Source organism: Melopsittacus undulatus, unplaced genomic scaffold, assembly GCF_012275295.1.
Source record: "Melopsittacus undulatus isolate bMelUnd1 unplaced genomic scaffold, bMelUnd1.mat.Z mat_scaffold_330_arrow_ctg1, whole genome shotgun sequence".
NCBI lineage: Eukaryota > Metazoa > Chordata > Aves > Psittaciformes > Psittaculidae > Melopsittacus > Melopsittacus undulatus.
In genome coordinates this window covers 40,346-58,378 of record NW_022994248.1, presented here as the reverse complement: position 1 = coordinate 58,378, position 18,033 = coordinate 40,346, and the positions used below count along the sequence as shown (strand labels likewise).

Genomic DNA, 18,033 nt, shown 5'->3' with positions numbered 1-18,033 from the left:
TGCACTGTGTTTTGGCCCACTGACTCGGGATGCTGCGGACTATTACATATCTCTTTCATTATAACATTTAGGATTGAATTTTCCTTTGGGGGAAAAAAAGAAAAAGAAATGCACTTTTCCGCTTTTTTTGTATGTTTTCTGTTGATATGTTTCTAAGAAAGATTTTATGTAATTATAAAATAAAAAGTAGTGTATTGTACAGCTGTTGTAATAATGACCTATTTCTATATAAAATAAAATTATATGGAATTATGTGGAAATTATTTTGTATATGAAATATCAACTCATTTCACAAGTATAAAGATTGTGCTTGTGCTTTTTTGTGAGTGGATATTTTGTAATAAACTAATGAATTAGAAATGTTTTTTGTGGAGGGAACTACTGTTTCATGCTATATACAACTCAAACTATTATTTTTTTTCCATTAATGATGAACAGTTGTCTTTATTTGTAGAATAAAATAAAATAGCCAAAAGGCTTTATTGCAGGACTTGCACACATTTTCCTCTGGCTGTTCAACTATGTGAATAACATCAGATTTTTAACATTATCCATAACCTTGCACGGTGTTTGGTACCCAGTTAACAAAACCAAGTATTATCCTATGGATCTTTGTCACGGCACAGACAATGAGAATGGTAGTTCAAGAAGTTATATTAGCTGCTAGTCAAGACGGCTAGTTCTAAGCTCCTTTAGAACTTTAAAAGACCTTGGGCAGCTCTGCACTTCCAACTAGTTTTAGCTTAGGACAAAACAGATGGTTTAAAGAATGGTTTGACCCCAGCCCATGCCAGGGCTTTGACCCATGTCCAGCTTCAGAGTTTTAAGAAATCACTATCCTGAATTTTGTGACACACCTCTGCTAGAATTGCTATCATGCCAACATTGTAGACAGTCTAGTTTCCACTTTGGCATCCCTGTGCAGATTCTTCTTCACATTAAATTCAACTATATTGCAAGGATGGAGTAGCCAAGGTACAGGTCTGATTTCCCTCTGCTGAAACTGTGGCAGGAGCAGCAATCTCCAACACAGAACCACATAGATAACTCAGCATAGCACTGTTTTCATTCAACACGGCAAGATGGAAAGGGGATGGCCCCCAGGACAGCTTGCAGCCATCCAAGTCAGTGTTACCTTCAAAAGGGTGCAGACCATGCTGCTCTTCCCACTATATCACACATGGGTGTTCAGTTGTGGTTTCGTGCCATAGGGGAACAATGGAGGTAATTGGACTGAGAGCAGGAAATGGTAAAGTAAAGCAAACTTTCTGAGAAATTATAAAGGTTCATGTGCCCTTAGCTCAGAAAGAACTATAAATCTCCTGAAAGAAAACCCACTGGCAAAATGACTCCACTCCTTCCACAGCAAGACTGGCTGGTGTCACTGATCAGTACACCTGTATTTTAGTCCACATTAGCTTACTTCACTGAGAGAAGATCAGGGAATCAAGTATCTATTTTCTAAACGGTGTTTAGATATCAGATCTGGTCTCTAAGAAAGACGGCTAAGTTTAGATACTAGTCTGGGTTAGCCTACTTATTGTTTGCATTCAGTGAAGCAAGAGTGGACCCCACCAGATGAAGTGTAAAGAAGCTAAACCTGAAGGTGCTTCCACTTCATGTCTGAGGGAACCTCTTTCTTTCCTTTAACTATAGACAAACCTAAGCAAAGGCCAGCTGGCTAAGTTAATCTAACTTTATACATTCCACCCAGTCCTGTACAGGCATATTCTGGGAAATGGGAGAATAAATCTGTAGGTCAATCAGTGCACGCAGGGAAAAGGTAATGAAGGAACATGAGCACCTCAGAAGAAAGCACAGTGGAAGCAGCATTTGATAGATCTCAACTACTATGATGAAAGTCACAGGAAGAGAAAACCCCTTGAGGGATTTATTTACTCTCAGAGATAGTTTATAATACACCTATATCTCTTCTGACTGCAAACAGGTATGTCCCAAACCGAGCTCAGCCCTGGAGCAAACACTTATCTTTCTAAAACCAGCAGTACTGTAAGCTACTAACAAGGAGCAGCTGTAAATAGGGGTGGGTTTTTCTAATAAGCTGGTTTTTACACTGTTTGGACGGGTACAGAGCACTTGCAATAACAGATTTATGTCAGTACCTGGTTTTTTCATGCTCTGCCTCAATTTCATTCCTGTACATACATTCTGGGTTTGGATAATTACACTTGCTCCCTGTTTGAACACATAACGCAATGTCAATCCTCTTCATAGAGGTGGGCTATTGTGATTCATTATACCCGAGACCAAGCTTGATCGGGGAAACACTATTTCAACTTGGGGCATGCGTTCTCTCTGGGCTGTGGAGACAGGGCCACTGCAAACACCCAGCTTCTGCTTCGAAAACAGGAGCTGCGCATCTGAACAGGAAAAGCTGCTTGCTAGAAGCACACCACTCCATCTGAAGCCGAGCTCCCCACACAACACCCCACCTAAAATGAAGGTGCCTATGGCACAGAGGCAGGTGGCCACCTGAGGGACACCCTATATCCTCAGGGGATATCAGCTCTGGCTGCACCAGAAGCAGCCCTCGAGTCGGGAGAGCCACAACCAACACCCCAAACATCCACCGGGACTACCCGCTGTCACCGCCCGCTAACATCAGACGCGGAACCCCCGGACGAACAACGCCTTGCACATGCGCGGAGCCGCTTGCCAAGGCCCCTCCCGGCGCCGGCGCAGTCAGCCTCACCCGCATCCCGGAAGGAGTCTTGACTCCCACAGTGCTGTGCGCTGTCTCTTCCGGCCTGTACCCGGGGCAGGGTGAGTGGCGGCCCCGGGGCCGGGCTCTTCAATCCGTGTCCATCTGCCTTGCGTACCTCGCTGCCGGGGGAGCTCTCCGCCTGGCTCGGCGCGGGGGGACGTCCCGGTGCGGGAGGCACCGAGTGGGGCCTCTCGCGGTGTCGTGTTCAATGGGGCTGGGGCCCATCTCCCTGGTACCCCCCCTCGCTCCCTTAGGCCTGCGCTGAGGCGGGCAGGGCGCTGGCTCGGGGAGGTCTTTGGGGTCCTTGTGGGGGTTTATGACTCATGCTGGGCCTTGGTGAGGGAGGAGGAAGCTGTAGACCTCTGTCAGACCTGGAAGGAGCCTGTCATCGCTGTCTCCTTTTCGGAACGGGCTGAGCTACCCACCTGGGTCGCGTCGGAGCACGAAGGGACTTGGAGCATGCTGCAGCGGGACGGAGTGGTCTCAAGGTCGCTTGGGGCTGTCCAGGAGCCTAGTCTTAATGGGATGTAGTCAGTTTCAGATCTGTTTCATGTTCCTTGTCAGGGAGATGAAAGTAAAGCGTTTGTGATGCTGGAAAGTTGCTGTGTAAAATCTGCAACTGCTGCGACCCCGGGGATGCATTAAGCTTAAAGTTAAGTTGCTGAATGTAGGAGTGGTGTTGCTTGTGAGAAGCTGGGGAGGGAAGGTGATGGGAAAAGTTGGGTCCGTGTTTGAGACATACATGGATGTTTTTCAGCGTTGCTCAGATGGCTCCCGCAAAGAAAGGTAGTGAGAAAAAGAAGGGACGCTCTGCCATCAATGAGGTGGTAACTAGAGAATATACCATCAACATTCACAAGCGGATCCATGGCGTGTAAGTTCTATTTATCATTGATACAAGTCTTACATAAAAGCAGTGTTTTGGAAGTTGGTTCAGTTGGTTTTAAATGGCAGAGAACAAATTCTCACTGGCACTGATGTTACTGTGTGACAGCTTAGTCTGTTGTGCTACAGTTGTGTCCTGAGGAGGCAGCTCTCTACCTGTGGAGACCTCCAGTTAAGATGTGGCTTTTGGGAACAAGCAAGTTTCCTTTTTGGGGGTGTTTCTGGACTTAATTTGGAAGCTAGATCTGTTTACGTCTGTGCACAGGTTGCCATCTATCCCAGGTGAAGTTTAAAGTTTATCCCACTATAGCAAATTTTAGAAATGAAATACAGTTGTCATCAAGGATGATTGGCTTATCGCTAAATTGGTGTGAGGTGTAAATCTGGGTATGACTTGCTTGAAACAATACTTGTGTGCAGACAAGAGTAACTTTTTACCTGACAAAATGTTGAACCTTCATACAACCATGTAGTGGTAAAGTGCTTGAGAGTGCTTCTTGAGAAGATGCATCTCCCTTTGATTCTCTTTGTATGTGTATGGCTGCAGTCACATGGAAGAAGACAATATCCAAATCAAAACAATTGGTGAAAATGCTGAAGCTGACTTAGAATAAGAGAGAAACAAGACAGTATAGCAAACCTATTGGTTATATTTGGTAGCAGTGGCACCTTTAAATGCAATTGCCTTGCCTGTTTGATTGCTTATGGCAATTCAGCCTATTTTTAATTACTGATGATCCTGCTATCCACTTTTCGGGTTATCCTCTTCTTAGGCATGAAGTACTTAGGGGGTGCAATGTTTGTTGTTAATGCTTGTCTTAGTTGTAATCGCTCTACACACTTCCAATTTTCCAGCATTAAATATCAACAGCAGTATGCAAATAATACTAAATAGAACCCACTGTGGGACCTCAGACACTACTGGCACTAGTTGCGTGTCACAGTGTGGAAATAATACATCTGGCACAACACTCACAGTGCAGCTGTAACTTTTAGTGTAAATGTCTAGTTGTGCAGAATCTGTATATAACAAGCATGAGACAAGCTATACTTGTAAAAAAACCCAAAGCCGTTCTCATGGTGGCATTGGTGCAGGTGTGCTGATGTGAAGAACATAACCATCAGCAGCTTTCTAGTATCTGAAGGGGGCCTACACGGATGCGAGAGAGAGACTCTTCATCAGGAATTGTAGTGATAGGACAAGAGGGAATGGGGTTTAAAATAAAACAGAGGAAGTTCAGGTTAGAAAGAAGGAAAAAGTTTGTTACTGTCAAGGTGATGAGACACTGGAACAGGTCACCCAAAGAAGTGGTAAATGCTCCATCCCTAGCAGTGTTCAAGGCCAGGTTGGACAGAGCCTTGGGTGAGATGGTCTGGTGTGAGGTACACCTGCTCATGGCAGGGAGGCTGGAACCAGATGATCTTAAGATCCTTTGAAACCCTAATTATTCACTGATTCTGTGATCAAAATACTGTTTTAGCAGAAGCTAGTACTTAGAATAGCATAATTTTCATCCTGATTTCAATAGTTTTGTCAAGTTTATGTTACTATTGTACTGCTTTTCTCATCAGCGTTACTCAGTATTTCTGAAAGCTCTGATCTCTAAAGTAATATTGTGATAAGTTTTGATGTTATCCTGTTTGAATAAGACATCTGGCAATCTGGCAGTTGCAAAATTAACTGAAATTATTCTACATAAAGTGTTTAAGGCCAGGGTGGGTGGGACTTTGAGAAACCTGCTCAAGTGGAAGGTGTACTTGCCCATGGCAGGAGGGTTGGAACTAGATGAGTTTTAGGGTCCCTTCAATTCAAACCACTCTATGATTCTCTGTGTGGTTCTATTAGGCATAGGTATTAAGGTTAGCAGCTATCTACCAGAGTAAAGTTCTAGTCATGTTATGGTGCAGCTTGTCCTAAAGTTAAAGAAATGGCTTTTGTATTTGTCCCAGGGGCTTCAAGAAAAGGAGCACCACGTGCTCTTAAGGAGATCCGCAAATTTGCGATGAAAGAAATGGGTACTCCTGATGTTCGCATTGACACCAGGTTGAACAAAGCAGTCTGGGCTAAAGGAATAAGGTAGGTTTCTGCAACTTTCCTTATTGGTGAGGAAAAAACCTTATAACTGTATGTGGAGGTACAGGACTTGGGGAAAAAAAAAGAAAAAAGTATATGACTTCCAGTATTTGCCTATTCTTTGCAAATGCTTGCTTTCTTACAGCATGCTAAGATAAGCTTTCTGTAACCTCTGTGTTTATGGTCATCTCCCTCAGCATATTTGATAAACTCTGGCACTGAAAAGAACTTCCTCCTACCTCTAATAAGAATAAAGCAAAAGAAAGAAGCAATGTGGGCCTGGGGGCAGAAGGCAGGGGGAATGAAAGGATGGGAGTATTGTAATACTGTAGTATCCCAATCCCTGTTGCAGCAGTTTTTAGAAACATGTCTTTTAAGTGATAGCTGCAGTCCATGATAAGTACCTGGGATTTATGTTATGTGTTTAAACAGGCTTAGGTTTCAAGGCATGCTAAATTGATGTTGAAATACTACAAAAAGTGTGGTGTATTTTAAATAGGGACATTAATCTTCTTGTGGGAGTACAAATGCTAAGTAATTTAGGGGGCAGAAATTACAGTGTCTGTTAAATCACTGCTACAGAGGTAGCTGATCTGGCGTTTGACATGTGCGAAGATGGTCCAGAAAGACTCCTGTGAGGAGTGGGATGTCCTTAAACCGTAGTAAAAGATTTAACTGGTAGGGATTAATACTGTGAGTGACACACTAGGTACACGTGAGCCCTTGTTTTAAACCATGTCTCCTAGGAGTTAGATTCCAAGTCTAGCCTCTTGACATATTTACAGTATTTTATTTGGAGCTGTGTGCTTAGGCCAGCCCTTCCTTCAAAGATAGAGTGGAAGATGGGACTAAGTTACTGGGCCTTCTGGACAGGGTTTCTTTGTCCTTCCTGTTAAGATGTTCCAGTTCATAGGCAATGAAGAAGTAGCAACTGAACCAGCTGACAGTGTATCTTCAGAGCTTAGTAGTGAGGCTGCTAATCAAGACTTAGCTAGTAGAAGTGCAGTCTGGAGGAAGGAGTCTTTCCCAGTGTAATTTTCACTTGCTAGAATAAATAATGTATGCAAAGTAAAATACCTTCTTCTGGAAGGATCAGGAGAGGCTAAAATCAAGAGGCCAGCTACTATGATAGTAATCTAAGTAAAGTAGTGCAAAATGCTATTGACTTGTTTCAAGAAGGGAGTAAGTCAAAGCACATTCCCACCTCAAGTTCATTTGAGGTGAGAGGTTACTTGAAAAATTATGTGGATTAATTACTTTCTGCCCTCCCTCAGCAGCGTATTTTAGGCAGTATTAGTGGAGGGATGCCAAGCTTTGACTTTGTCTTAGGTTCCATGCTACTAAGAAGAAGAAAAAATGACTGCTACAGCTGAACCCAGGACAGACTTGCTATCAAAATCGTCTTAAGTGATTTAGTTGTGTTTCCACACGCTTTTTGAGGAAGAAATATTGGATCAGTTGTATGCTTGTGAATAAGATCTTCATTCAGGTCTGCTGCTCAATAGAATTTCCATGCGATTTCTGGCATACAGGTTGGACAGAACTCTGACTTGGACATGGGCCTCAGGCCTTCAGAACAGATTGCTGGGGAGTTTTTTCCTCACTCTGTTCTAGTAAGAAATGTTAGTAACAGCTGCTTGCTGATCATCCACACTGCATGATCATCTTCATAATGTATTTCCTCAATTAGTAGTGGACAGAAGATCCACTTCTGACTTTATGCTCCCACTGGATTATGGGAACATCTTATTCAAGGCCCGGTTAAATCTTAGCTGCTGACTTTAACAAAACTAAAAAACAAAACAAACCAAAAAAGTTCCTCTAAGGCAAACAGTACAGCCTCTAAGGTACAGGATTTCTGTCTTGTTATGATGCTGAGATAGAAACAGAATTAACTCATCGTGTCTTTGTACAAATAGGCAAAGCTTAAGAATTTGAAGAGGGGGAGAGTAATCGTGGAGCAGCAAACTTTTCTATGGATTATCAGGTTTCTGTACATATTTTACTGAAAATTAATCTGTTGTCTTTATTTTAGGAATGTTCCTTACCGTATCCGTGTCCGTTTGTCCAGAAAGCGCAATGAGGATGAAGATTCACCAAACAAGCTATACACACTGGTTACCTATGTACCAGTCACAACATTCAAAGGTGAGGTTGCATGCCATCTCTTTTCCTCTGTGCTGTGTTTTCTGAGCAGGTAGCAAAGTGGGACAGCTCCTCTTGCAGTGCAAAAGCATGCTGAAGGGGCCATACTGCTGGCTTAAACTAGCTTTGCTGTAGAGAACAGTGCTGCTAGCTTGCCTGATCAGCATTAAAGTAAATACAGGATTTAGGGAACTATCATTTAAATTTTGAGAATAAACCCCACTAGCCATAGTTGTTAGGATAGTTTTAAGATTTGTTCTCCCATGTAAAGTCCATCCTCTGATGTCAAAAGCTCAAGCAGTTTGAGCTTTTTCTGCTTAGTCATTTGAGAAGTGTCTTATTTGCAGAATTATTTTAACATGAAGCTTTTGGTGAAGTACTTGTCTGTGTAGTATGCTCTTCCAGAACACGATCACCAAACTAGCTTTGAAACTGTAGGTGTACTTCCTTGTGAAGACTTGTATATACATAAAGGGAATTGCCCTAGCAGCAGGTGGTGATACAGTTTCTTGTTTTGCAGGTCTACAGACAGTCAATGTGGATGAAAATTAAACTGATTTTCATTACAATAAAAGGATAAAAAGAAAGTTTATTCCCAAGTTGGTTCTTTTATTGTCCAGTCTCTTCAAGCTCTCATTCATGAAGCATTGAGTTGAACAGGTGACAATATCTTAAAGGATCTTACTTTCTTTGGGCTTGTATATAAGGGTGTCTAACTTTCTTAAAGGTACTGTAGACTTCTGTTAGATATGGAATAAGGAAGAGATGTGGGTGATCCTATGGGGGTGGCAAAGTCCTAGTGATTTTGGTAATTCCCGTGGGAATTAAGATCCACTACACAGCTATTTTAAGTTAAAGACAAATTTGTTTAAAAAAAAAAATAAATAACAACCCCAGCCCCCAAAACTTAGAGTAATACTTCATACGTGAAATCTCTTATGGATAAAGTAAATTCCCTGTATTTAGTGCCTCTCTAGCCTCCTAGACAGAAACAGTGAGCTTTTCTGAAGCAGGACTGTGCTCTGCACTGAAACATGGCCTTCCATCCCATGAATTAATTGTGAGCATGCTAGCTGAGGGAATTGGTTTAATGAAGCAGGGACCAAAGGCACTTACTTCTGTAAATCAACAAATACTGTTAATACAAGTCTAGTATAAAAAGGGTTTATTGAAAAGTGCATGTTTTCACAGACCAACATCAGAAGCACAGTCCATGTACACTTAACGTTTCAGCAAGACATACAAATTGGAATACAATCAAATATATTAAAATAGTTTCAATTACCAGCATTGAAACAGTTTTCAGTATTAGTGCAAAAAAGGCAACCCAAACTGCAGACAGTAGCTGAGAAGTGTTTTCCTCTGATCAAAAGGACAACGGGAGCCAGCCTCTGCTCTCCCAGTGTGGAAGAGGACTCAGTGTCTTCACACTGTAGACAGATGTTTCCTTTGACATTCACAACAAGAACACAATTAATAAATCAATGGCACAAAACAAACCTATACATCTTTTAGCTTTTAAAGCTCTTAAACTGAAAACACAGACCAATACATTGTTTATCAAAAGTCCACTGCTAACTGAAAGCCTTTTACAGTATGTGCTTTGGCATTACTTCAGTGCATTTCGGTTTTGATGGGTTTGCTATGACTGTGTGTTTAGTTTTGTATGTTCCCCCCGTGACTGGCAGCTCATTCCATTTGTTTTGAGACTATATTGATTTAGCTTTGCATTCTCAAGTTTGGGCTTTATTTCTAAGGGTTTTTCAAAGAAGTTAACTAATGATTGTTCAGTCAAGAGGGATGCTAAAATATGTTCAAAAGAGACGGTCCAGTCCCCTTCAGTCACAGGAGAAGGTTGAGAGTCTTTCTGAGGGCTCTTCACAGTGTCAGTAAAAACAGCGTCCTGGTCTGAAGTGGAGGCCTCAGGCTGCAAGTCCTCAGTGAACTCGTCTGATCCACTCCCCAGGCTTATGCTTCTTTGTCCTACTTCTCCAATCTGAAGTAACAGTGTGGTCACAGTGGCAATAGCTTGATACAAATCATTCTCCTCTGGATCTTCATGAAACATGCTATACAAGGTTTTGCAGAACTGAATGAACTCCCTCTGTAAAGGATGACAAAACAAACTACTGAACAGCCAGGTTGTGGCTAACTAAGCATAGGAGTCAGGTGAGGATGCAGTACTGCAACGGAAGGCAGAATGCCGTGTACATTTATATCCTCATTTATAATTCCTGCCTGCTTTTAAAGAAATGCTACTCAAGAGATTTCAACCCACAGATACTAGGAAACCTTGTTGCTGCAAATAAAAAGGGAACAGAGCAGAAAAGTTTTTTGCTGTCTTGATGGAGATCAGAGCATCCCAGATGTCCAAAGGTCAAGTAAGATGCAAGGCAAGGGATACAATCCATTAGTGGTGGGAAACTAGCGGCTGTTAAAAAGAATGAGTTGCAACCAAAGCAGCCATGCACAGGTCTGTGAGCAACTTCCTGTCTGCTGTTTCTGCCATCTTTCCCCAGCTCTTCTAACAAAATTCAGACATCTTCCCTGCCTCTCTCCCCCCATTCCCCACCCATCACAGATGATTATCAGGCTAGAGAGGGTGCTTCCATACCCTACCCTGCTAGGAAATTTGTGAGTCCCCAAGATTCATACAATTGTAGGATGGCTAATTCAGGTTGAAAGGGACTGCAGGAAATAGTCAAGCAATGCTTTTAGAAGAGATATGTGTCTCTGCTGAGCTGATAGCATAGGTACGTGACCCATTAGCAACACCAGCACAAAGGGTTTCTGGGTATAGTCTCATCTTTGCATGTCTGTACATTTGTTTGACTAATTCAGGACCCTTTTCCCTGCAGATTTCCTTAGGCCAACAGGATACACAGAGCTCTACTAGCATTAGGGAGGAGATGGTAAGATGATGAGAGCCTTCAGCTCTTTCTTACTTCATGCAGTTCTAGCTAGTGTTTGGCTAAGACAGGCCAAGGGCCAGTTGGCAGTGGGCTAAGAAAGAAGTTACAGCAGTCTCGTGGAGAGGAGGGAAGACAGAACAGCAGTATTAATTCTTGGGAATTCTTTGGGCTTAGGAGGAGGGCTTTTCCCAGCCTGTTACACTGTGGGTCAGTGAAATTCTTTCACCAGCCAATCTGAGGAGAGGGAGCAGCTAGAAAGGTAGCTCAGAGTCCTTAAAACACATGCTCTCTGGATGAGAGGAGCCCAGTTCTCTAAAGGACTGAGTCTAAGCTCAGGCTCAAGTTACGCTTTCTCAGGAAGAGCTGAACTGTTGTATTCAGTCACTGCATTTTTGAGTGCTCTCCCTTTCTTTAAAAACAAACTAACACTTCTAAGACACATACCTGGCTCATTTTTGGCAGTTCTTTTTCAGTTTTAGTATCTTTTTCCTTGGCAAGATCCTTCAGCATCTGCTTCAACTGCTTCTGGTAATCTACTGCATCACCTTTTTTGAAACAGACACAAAAAAGAATTAGTTTTGAAGTCACTGGAGTAAATAGACATTTCAGAATAAACAGCAGAGATGATACAGGGTTAGCAAATGGGAAGTTGGTTCTCTCATATGCACACGCATTAGGGAACCATTCTGGACACATACCATTTGATTTTGCAATAACTAGTGGTCTTGAAGTTGACAGCAAAGGATTCTTCAATGGTGACTGGCTGTCTCGTTCATTCTCTGTGAGAGCTATCAAAAAACAAGTGATAAATGTAATGATTAATTCTTCAAATGCTGCATAATGACTATTTATTTTAAATATTTAAAAAAGTCAAAGTAATTGGGCCAGGATGTTTTTAAACAGTACTGCATTAAGTCCTACTGTAAGGTTGTGTTACTGTAAGTAAGACAGACTGGTGCTGCAGAAAGAGTCAAAAGTTTGCCAGGAGTGGTACATTTAATTAAAAACTTTGCACAGAGAAACTACCACAGAATTTTGTCACCTCATCAAAGCTGGATCAAGATGTGATAGAGATCTACTGTATACAGAGTACAAAGCCACCCAAAGCCACTCCTTCAGTTCACATTTTGTCTGGAAGTAACAGTATAATTGGCTGCAAATTATCTCTGAATGCAGCAGATGTGAGCCTTGACATTATATATCTATAAATTTAATCCAAAATGGTTTTGACTGGAGTAATTTTTATAATGCAAATTACAAATGCACATCCTATAAGCTCCCGGCTGAAGCAAGCAAGATGGAGTTCTTCATTATGCAGCCTTTTCCTAAAAGCTTTAAGCAAGAGGTTATCTTTTGGAAATGGAGGTATTCCTTCCCTTTTAGAATTCTTACCCGGTGGGATATGCAGCTTATATAGTAACTTTATCTTTTCATTCATTTCTCCATTATACATAACATCTGCAAGAGAAAAAAAAACGAACAAAAGGAAGTGGGACCAGAGCATTTGCTTCCAGAGTTTAAAATAAACCAGGCATCTCTCTGTGTATAAAAAGATAATTGTTTGTATGGACAATACACTAAAACATATGGCCAGTATATTACGTTGCAATATTTTAAGTTGTGCTTGTCAATGTGGAACAGCAGATGAGGGCCATCTGGTTTGGTCTTTGTTCTTGTCAAATAGACTGGGAATACCTAACCTTATGGAGCCTCAGCATCAGCTAAAAATACCAAGGAGGATGGAAGGGAATCTAGCAAGGGCTGTTTGCTGCCATAGATTAACAGTAGCGTGAGAGGGGAGAGGCAGAAAATTCCCATTGGGGCCACCATATTCTTAATATTTCTCCCCTTCATCCCTTCTTGCTCTTCTGTAGAGTAAGCCCAAAGGAGAAAACTACATCACATATAATTCATCTGTTCAATGACCAGTAGAAATGAGATTCTAAACTTTCAATTGCACTGGAATACTGTGAAGACCTTTTTTTTACATTTAATTCAAAGTTGAATCCTTCTAAGAATCAAAATCAAATAATGTAATATAGGGTGCCCTGGTTCACTTCAGAAAGTTCTAAAAAACATAACTGGTGCAAATACGGAGTCACTGATTTTTATTGAAGCTCTGAATGTTGATATCATTTTTTTTCACTTGGGGTCATGCAACAGTCATGATTTGCCACTTTCTTTTTCAGCTGGATTTTGGGACGAGCAGTCTCATCTCGTTAGAGCAGCTGGTGGCCACAAGACCAGCCCTAGTGCAGCTCTCCATCCATGCTGGCCACATCTTTTTTGTTCTGCTTATTGTGAACATACAAGGCAAAGAGCAGTCAGTTGTGTAAGATTAAGTCTTCAAGAAGCAGCTACAAAGAGGTATAGTGAGAACAACAATCCCATAGAGAGGATTTTTTAGCATTCAATGCAGACCCAAATAATTTTAATACACAGCCTTGGGCAACCTGGTCTAGTGTGAGACATCCCTGCCCTGGGAGGGGGGGGGTGGAACTAGATGATCTTAAGGTCCTTTCCAACTCAATCCATTCTGTGATTCTATGAATATTCAGTCTTGTCCTTAGGCTGTCTTTGAAATATAATCAACTTCAGGTGATTGGAACACAAAAAAATTAGTAAAGGTCACTGACTAGGCTAATTACAAGCCCAAGAAAACCATCTGCCCACATGCTCCCCTGCAAGCTGAATGGCATATTATACATGCATGTCTCACCCATGTGCCAACCCCCTGTTCTCCCCACCTTCCAGCCCACAGGGAAGTGGATACCTAAGCAGCTGGCGAACCCCTTGAATTCAATCAACCTGTCCATGTTCTCATCCAGGAGCCTGAAAGTCCTTTGAGCGAGGACATCGGTGTGCTCCCCGCAGGTCCAGGGTGAGACCAACCTGTACAGGTTGGCAAACTGCTGGGCATCGATGCGGTACTGCTCAGCGTATGGTCTGCTGGGGTCATGTCGCTCACTGACTGCACTTGTCGTTTCCCAGTAACACCTTATTAAATGTTCCCTCTAGGAGAAATCAGAGGTGGGAGAGGTGGGGTTGTGGTGTGCAGTATCAAGAGTACAACCAGCAGAAAAAGGCTTTGATTTGCATCAAAGTACACTGGAAAAGCTTAACATTCTCTTTGTATGAGGTGTTAGAATGATACTAAGCCCATTCCTGTGAGAAAAAGCAATCTTTAATTAAAGCAGCCAAGCGTTCGCATGATTTCCAATGGATGATTAATAAATTTGGAGGGAGACACAGCAGATTCTTGGAAGAAATTCACTGCAGGCTACTGAAACTCTATTAGCCACATCTCACCCAGGATGTCTCTAACCAACCAGAGGTACAGAGGGTCAGAGAAAATCAAGAGTAAGTATTACACAGGCCTGACCTGCTCATTTATTCTATCTCAGACGTCTCCATTTGGATACCACACCTATTAGTCTTCCCTTAGGGACAGACTGATGGAAAACAAGGAGTCCTAACAAAACAAGCTGTCCCAGGGGAGCTAATGAAAAAGGAACCACCAACAACAAATGAATTGAAGAAAGGGGTGGAGTGCAAGCCAGTCCATGCTTAAAACCAGAGCAGCAAGAAGCAGCAGGGAAGCACTGAAGAGCAAGCCCCAGCAGCAGCATCTTGCAACCACTAATTGAGGGAGGATACTGCTGCTTTTAGCCACAAAGCTATGTAACAGTAAGAACATACCACAGTCATATTCTCAGTACCTAGTATTTATGACTATGAACAATACACAAAAGAAATGGTCCATTAAGGGTGATAATTACATGCTTGGACTTCTAAGTCAAGTATAGTTGTACAGGCTTAGATGACCCTGTCTCCAAATAACCTTTTTATAGTAGTTCTTTCAAATATCAGCTTGAGAGAAAAGAATGAAAGTAGAAAATGCTTTTAGTTCTAAAAAAAAACCTTAACCATTAGAAAATTTGGAATCAATAGCAGAGACACAAGTTTGAGGGTATTTTTTTTCCCCCATGGAAAACAGAGTCTACCTTTAAAGAGAGCAAGACACAAACATACTGCTGAGCAGAGTGAGCAGAGCTATGCATTTAATTTATTCTGCATGTGAAAGTTACCAGAACCTAATTTCTTATGGACCATTTTCAAGCAACAAGTTAGAAAGGAAACTGAAGCAATTCTCCTTTGAAGGATCAGTACATTAGTGTTCCTCTTTAACAACTAGGCAGCTGCAGAAAGGACAAAATGCCAAGATCCCATCCAAACAGTACTGCTGTGGCAGAGGATACAAGGTCTGAAGCAGCACTGCATCCCCTGCTTCTCAAGGACACCAACCTTGAACAAGTCATACAATTCCTCTAAATCTTCAGGAAGAATCGAAACATCTGGGATGACAACTCGGAGCTTAAAAATAAAGATAATCACATTAATAGCAATTGTTTTTCCCATGTCATCACTTATATGGGCAGACCCATGAGCCCCACAGGACTGTTTTTACTTGAGACAGCTGACAACTACAGTATTGAAAAAATCTTTGCAGTTTTTTTCCCTTCTTTAGGTTCATGGGTTGGACTGATCCATGAAAAGAGAAATCCCTCTAGGGCTGTTGGAAACAAAGACAGGAAGTCCCTAAGCTACAGGTCACAGGAGGCCAGGGAAGCATCGAATGGCCCTTGCTCTCTTCTAACACTCGTCCCCGGGGCATTTGCCTAGGGCCATGGACAAAGGTGCTGAGCTGGACAGTCTTGCCATTGTTCCTACTGTTAAAGCCTTCATAATGTTAAATCCCCAGTAGAAAATAATGCATGTGGCCACAAAAGAAAAACCAAACCCATGAGCATCACCAGGAAAGAGCTCTTTCTAGACTCGGTAATGATTCTTCCCTTTTTCCAGATCTGGTAGTGCCTGTCACAAAACAAAAGGCACCTGCCTCAAGAGAGGAGATGTTAAGCTACCTCAGTCAAAACAGTATCCTCCTCACCACATTTTGCTTGGTTGTGTCTTCGTGGCTCTGCAGGACACGTATTCGGTGTTTGTAGCGCATATGCTCTATTTGTGCCACAGAGTGATCTCCAAATTTCTACATGCAAGGAACAGAAGTTTATTATTTTTATAGTATTTTATGATATTTGTGTTTCTTATTTAATGGAAATCCAACTTTTTACATATTTAAGGTATCTTATGAGGAAAAAGCATACCCAATCTCTAATATATCTGTCAGTGTAGGTATTTATAGCACACTTAGCCTTGTGCATTTGAGCACTTAGTCGAGGAATCTGTAAAATGTGTATTAACTTTTTAAACATCCATGTTGAATTTAATCTTTTTCTTTTTTAAAACTTAACTGACCAGTCAACACAGAGCAGCATTTTACCTCATAGGAATCATGAATTAGGTTAGCTATTTCAGTCACTGGAGAGGGTTCTTGGTCATCACTGAAGAATGCATGGTGGTTACCAATAGGTGGCAGAGGACTTTCCTCGTTTTTGACATGCTCTAAAAACCTGAAAGGAAAAAAATAGAAGCAACACAGATTGCTCTGCACTTTGATTTTCTCTATATGAATAACCAAACAGGTCTTATGGCTCAGACTTAGAAATAAATTGGAGTTTGGGCTGCTGGGCTTTTCAAAAGTGCCTTCATGATTACTCATCTGAGGAACAGCAAGCCAGCCAAATGACTAAATGCAGCCCAAGGAAGAAAACTTCTGTCTCCTTGAAGCCTGGAGCAGGAAGCCCGTCACTCTGGGGAAGGCATGAAGAGCAGCAGTAAATACTGCACACTGACACAATCAATGCATGTCTCAGCACCGCCAAGAAATGTCACAGGACAGCTACTCATCCATGTACAAAGTCCATTGTTTAAGGCAGACACTGAAAGCAGCAGCAACACAGTGGGTCTTGCAGGTGCCTACAGGGTCCATAATACAATGGCACCCAAAAGCCTTTTTTAGGGCAGAATGGTCCATGATGGAAGGAGTAGTCCTGCCCAGCCATACCTGCTCAGAATCATCAGGGCCTGCCCATCATCCTTGCTATTACACAGATCCACAGCATTGGCTTCCAGTATGGCCAAGCCCAACTGGAAAATAGCTTTGATCCCATCATAGAAGAAGCAGTCCACAACATTCACAGCACTTTCCAAGGGCATGATGCTAAGGAAAAGGGTAAGGAACCAGGAAAGAGAGATGGAAGCTAAGGCTGTCAGGTCCTTCATATGTTCAGCCAGCTCTGGAAGTTGCTCTTTTATAAGCTCTTCGAACACTGACTGGTCTACCTGAGCACCTGCAAGTCATAGAGAAACAGTATTAGCCAGGACTGACACTGCAAAAAAATATTCTTTAAAGCTAATGATCGTTGTCAACTATCAACTGCAAGATCTTCTTAAAATCTAAACTGACAAGATACATACACATCTACAATGAAAAATCCCACTATCCTCCTGCTGGGACCTCAGCCCCAGTCCTCATGTCCATAATCCTTACTGTACAGCCAGCTACAAAAAGACTGTGTTGATTCTCCAAAGTGCCTTTACAGTGCAATGAAATAGTAACAGCAGAGCTGTTGCTTTTGGCTAAAAGAGCACAGAATAATAAAGTGCTAGCAAAAGCAATTTTTAAAGTGTTTTACTTTTCAACTTGGGATCTATGCAATGAAAATAAGACGTTCCTCTCCAGTGTATATACTCAAGCAAGCAGGCAGTGGAGCTTTTGTTCTACATGAAAAAAAATACAAGATGGAAATCCAGATATGGCTACACACACTGAGCAGGAAGAAAAATATTTACACATCAATACATGCACAGATATAAACATATACTCATATATATCTATATATAAAGAACAAAGGATTTCTGCAATGCCCAAATACAAGCTTTCTTAACTGTCTCAACCCATCTTTCAAAAGGAGCAGATGTGGTCTCTGTTTTAGCTACTAGCTCAGTCCTGCTTTATCAGCAGCTATCGTAGAATCAGTGTAGTTTCATATCACTGAAGTGGCCTGTGTCTACAAACCAGATCTGCCACATCACAGGCTTTAACCAAAAACTCCACAAGTTAAAAATATTCCCAAGCACAAAATGCAGGTAGCTTTTCAAATATTTTTCTTTCCTTTCAAGTTACTTCATTTCTTTCTCATAGTCCATGTTCTGCTAATACTAGGAGACAACTTTAATCACTATGAAATTCCAGAGACATATATACCTTTATCACTCAAAACTTCTGTGGCCCAAAAGCAGAATGTAACCCAGACAATTCGTGGCAGACAGACAGCATCTTTTGGCTTTCCATCCAAATCATAAAAACCCCCCAGCTATGACACTCA

General features: G+C 41.8%; 1 protein-coding gene and 1 pseudogene across 1 annotated transcript in view; one reads left to right on the top strand and one right to left on the bottom strand.

The window, feature by feature from the left end:
* Nucleotides 1–3,451: 3,451 nt before the first annotated feature.
* On the top strand, nucleotides 3,452–8,421 carry LOC117438449 (60S ribosomal protein L31-like; annotated as a pseudogene).
* An 875-nt stretch (nucleotides 8,422–9,296) lies between these two features.
* The window catches only part of LOC117438448 (TBC1 domain family member 8-like), a 48,935-nt gene continuing 40,198 nt past the window's right edge, over nucleotides 9,297–18,033 (bottom strand). Inside the window, 9 exon segments of the mRNA XM_034073963.1 lie at nucleotides 9,297–9,933; nucleotides 11,186–11,286; nucleotides 11,440–11,529; nucleotides 12,134–12,199; nucleotides 13,515–13,755; nucleotides 15,047–15,115; nucleotides 15,693–15,791; nucleotides 16,086–16,215; nucleotides 16,710–16,995. Coding sequence (XP_033929854.1) covers nucleotides 9,472–9,933; nucleotides 11,186–11,286; nucleotides 11,440–11,529; nucleotides 12,134–12,199; nucleotides 13,515–13,755; nucleotides 15,047–15,115; nucleotides 15,693–15,791; nucleotides 16,086–16,215; nucleotides 16,710–16,995 — 1,544 coding nt within the window. The 3' untranslated portion in view covers nucleotides 9,297–9,471.